At 33.2% G+C, this 4,148-nt stretch overlaps 1 protein-coding gene across 1 annotated transcript; it reads left to right on the forward strand.

Moving 5' to 3' along the window:
• Positions 1-635: 635 nt before the first annotated feature.
• On the forward strand, positions 636-1,568 carry LOC118582731 (olfactory receptor 5W2-like). Its single transcript, XM_036185809.1, has one exon. The coding sequence runs from the start codon at positions 639-641 to the stop codon at positions 1,566-1,568; it is 930 nt and encodes a 309-aa protein (XP_036041702.1). The 5' UTR covers positions 636-638.
• Positions 1,569-4,148: the final 2,580 nt, after the last annotated feature.

The following is a 4,148-nucleotide window of genomic DNA, read 5'->3' on the forward strand; positions in this document are numbered from 1 at the left end:
GGGGGAGTGATGTAACTTTATTTCAATTAAAAACATTTAAAAATAAAACAAAAAGCAATAGCTTTCTTTGTTGTTACTAATAAATTTTGTGTTTTGCATTTCTACAACCAAGCATATATAGTCATTATTATAGTTATTAATCAATGATTGTTTATAAACCAAAGAAATGTTTTTAAGTTCATTTGATCATTTAAAAATAAAATAACAAATCTAATTTGTGTATTAAAACATTAAATAATAGAATAATGTCCTCTTTCATTTATAGCCTGTCTCTAACATCTATATTTATTTCATATTATTACAAAGAATCCATATATCAAAATCAACTCTTGCAATAAGTAATATTTGCATTATGTACATTACAGAATTGGCAAAACATGATGAGCCTTCAATAGTTCATAGACACTTCTCAGTTTCTCAACTGTCTGTCTCAGGTAATTCCATGATTTGTTATTAGCAAATAGGTTAAAAGTGGTTACAAGAAAGAAACAGCACTCTGAAATTTTTATGCTGTAAAATAAAATGATAAATGGCTGAATTATATTCTACCTCATAAATATGTTGTTGATATCTAGAGGTTAAAATGCATTTGTAATTTTTTCTAGTTATTTCATCACAAGCATAGAGAAGAAGAAAGAATGGATATAGGAAATTGCTCATTGACTGAATTTATTCTTGTGGGAGTTACCAATAATGCTGAGATGAAAGGGACATTTTTTGCCATATTTCTACTCATCTATCTCATCAATCTTTTGGGGAATCTTGGTATGATCATTTTGATAAGAATTGATCCACAGCTCCATACACCTATGTACTTTTTCCTGAGCCACCTCTCCTTCTGTGATCTCTGCTATTCCACTGCAATTGGTCCCAAGATGCTGGTAGATATATTTGGCAAGAACAATTCAATTCCCTTCTGGGGTTGTGCTATCCAGTTCTTCATTTCCTGCACTTTTGCAGATTCTGAGTGTGTACTGCTGGCAGTGATGGCCTATGATAGGTACCAGGCCATTAGCAACCCCTTGCTCTACGCAGTGAACATGTCCAGCAGGTTGTGTTCTATGCTCATGGCTGGGGTTTACCTGGTGGGAACATCAGATGCTTTGATACATACAACTTTGGCATTCCGTTTATGTTTCTGTGGATCCAATAAGATCAACCATTTCTTCTGTGATTTACCTCCACTTTACCTTCTTTCCTGTTCAGATACTCAAATAAACGAGTTGGCATTATTCACTATTTATGGTTTCCTTGAACTGAGCACCATCTCTGGAGTCCTTGTTTCTTACTGTTATATCATCTCATCAGTCTTAAAAATCCACTCTGCTGAGGGGAGGTTCAAAGCTTTCTCCACCTGCACTTCACACTTGACCGCAGTTGCTATTTTTCAAGGAACTCTACTCTTCACATATTTTCGTCCAAGTTCTTCTTATTCCCTCGATCAAGACAAGATGACTTCTTTATTTTACACTCTTGTAATTCCCATGCTGAACCCACTGATTTACAGCCTGAGGAACAAGGATGTAAAAGAAGCTTTGAGAAAAATTAAAATAAATAGATCGTTTTAAATATTTCATCAGAATCATCACCACATTTCTTCATTCACATGCAGTTTTAGCTATTCGCCATGTTTTCCAGGCTGGCCTTGAAATTGTGAACCCTCATTCTCCCACATACGAAAATATTGGACTAAGTAAAAGAGCTTCTCTTTGTATTGTGTTTTATTTAGTTGAATGCAATAGCGTCTATACAATTACTTACATTTATACTCTTCATTTTGATGTTTTTTTTTTCAAGTCTCATACTGAAACATTATTTTCATAATACAAACTTATGGACACCTACCAGTAATACTAGAAAGATACAGCAAGCGGCAAGATAAATCTGTGGGCTAGACAACATAATTGGATTCTGGATTATAACTATAAGCATTATGCTATATTGTGTGCTTTTCTGTAGTATGAGTCTTTTAATGCTAATTCTTCTTTTGTTTATGATCATAAGTGCTATCATCTAATGTAAGTCATGGACATAAAATACTTGAGCAAATAAATAGCTTAATCATCTTCAAAACTATCATTGAATAGAGTCTGTGCAGGATAATTCTGGAGTTTCTGTTTGATTAAGTTTAAGTGTAGTTTTCAGGAGACCAGCAACCTTGACTGAGATACTCTGTCTCATACCTAAAGATAAGCTCACTGAAGAAAGGAATGATTCTAGTTGAAGCATCTAGAAGTTGTAAAACTCTTATGGGTTACCAGTCCATCTCATCTTTAGATTTAAAGATATGCAAAGTGGACTAAGTAAAACAAAGAGTTTTCATAAAGATAACAAGGGACTGCAATTGATATCTTTTTTTTTTTTGAGACAGGATTTCTCTGTAGCTTTGGTTTGGAGGCTGTCTTGGAACTTGCTTTGTAGACCAGGCTGGCCTCTAACTCACAGAGATCCGCCTAGCTCTGCCTCCTGAGTGCTGGGATTAAAGGCATGCATCACCACCACATGGCTAGTTTTTTTTTTTATATCATTTTTTTTGGTAGCTTTTTGTATTCCTACACATTTCATTGTCTGGGTTCAATGCTCCCTTTGGTAGGTCAAAAATAATTATCTTGAAAAGCCATTGTTGAATCTAACTCCATATGTGTGAGATATTTGTTTTCAATATGAGATTGTGAATATCCTTTGCTCAAGGACTGACTACCCCATTCATATTATAAATAACTGCATTGAGTATTTGAAAGGACATGTGGAAACAAATAAAAACACCAATTGCATATTCAAATAATTATTGTGTTCATTCTAATACATAAATGAATAATTTTTTTTATCTTCATTATCTGCTGCTGCAAAACTGTAAATACAGACTCATTAACCCTTGAATTGCTGAATGATTCTTTTAAAATACAACTACATGAGACTAAAATAAGAATATAATGCTGATTAATGAATTAGTTCTTTAGTGGTATTCTTAAACTGTTTTTTATATTTTATTGGTTATATTTGGGTGGCAGTTCAGGCATAAGTGCGCTGAATTGAATGAAAACATTGCTGAGGTACTGTATAGCATATAGGAATAATAGCAAACTATAAAGACTGAAGGAGTCAACATATTAACCTTACTTGAGGGTTTTATTAGAGTGACCAAATGTCTAGTACAATTCAGAAATATCAGACATCATCTTTCTCATCTCTCCATTTTTTAGAATGTTTTCAATTGCCCTTAGTGTTACATGAACTCTTTTAGTTTGTAATCTAAATGTGTCATGCCAAGCATATAGACTATTCAGATTGATGCTTCTAATTTAGTAGTATTTACCTACAATCATCAGTTGGTATTTACAAAAGGAGAAGGTTGTTTTGAAAGGATGGGAGGGGAAAGAAGCTATGAACACTTACCTAGACAGTCTCATTTATGGCAACAAAGCCTCTGAGGTTGTGGCACACAGTTCTGTGCAAGCTTCAGACCAAATACTAATCTGCTGAAGCTTCAGTTTGAGTCATAAATTCTTTTAAATAAGTCCAACAGTCAAACTTTTAACTTCACCTTAGTCACTCATCATAATAAAATAATGGGTCAGCTCATTGCATTTTGAGACATTGATGGCATTAATTTTCCTTTTCTTTTGTTCACTTGTACATAATAAGATTGTTGTGTATCTGAAGAGACTGTTTAAATGTAATAAATTTCAAAATGATAAAGGTAACCATTGACCTATTTTCCTCATTTAACTTTTAACAAATAACTTTCACTACATTTTACATATTCTTTAAGATAATTGAAACAATATTTACAGCCATGTTGTTTTTCTTATCTTTTTTGAATTATGATAACAAAATGCCACATATTGATAAATCTCACAACTTGAGGAAAAGCAGTCCCAAATCAAGATTTGTGTGGAGAGTGCTGATAGCACACATTTTTTTTTTTAAATCATAGACAGTCTGACCTTCACATCTCTTTAGAGGCAGAAGGAGAGAGGGAGCTATTGGGTCCTAGTGGTAAGATCCATAATCCAATCTCTAAGGACTCTGTCCTTATGAATTAATCATTTCACAAAAACTTTGCCCCATATTAACATTATTTTTATCATCATGTTTTATAAAAAAGTCATACATTATATCCAATTATGATTTTCCTTTCCCCATCC

The sequence above is a fragment of the Onychomys torridus genome, chromosome 4, assembly GCF_903995425.1.
Source record: "Onychomys torridus chromosome 4, mOncTor1.1, whole genome shotgun sequence".
Lineage (NCBI taxonomy): Eukaryota > Metazoa > Chordata > Mammalia > Rodentia > Cricetidae > Onychomys > Onychomys torridus.

Bases quoted from the DNA above. Each gene is read 5' to 3' on its own strand.
- LOC118582731 (XM_036185809.1), top strand. From the start codon at position 639: ATGGATATAGGAAATTGCTCATTGACTGAATTTATTCTTGTGGGAGTT.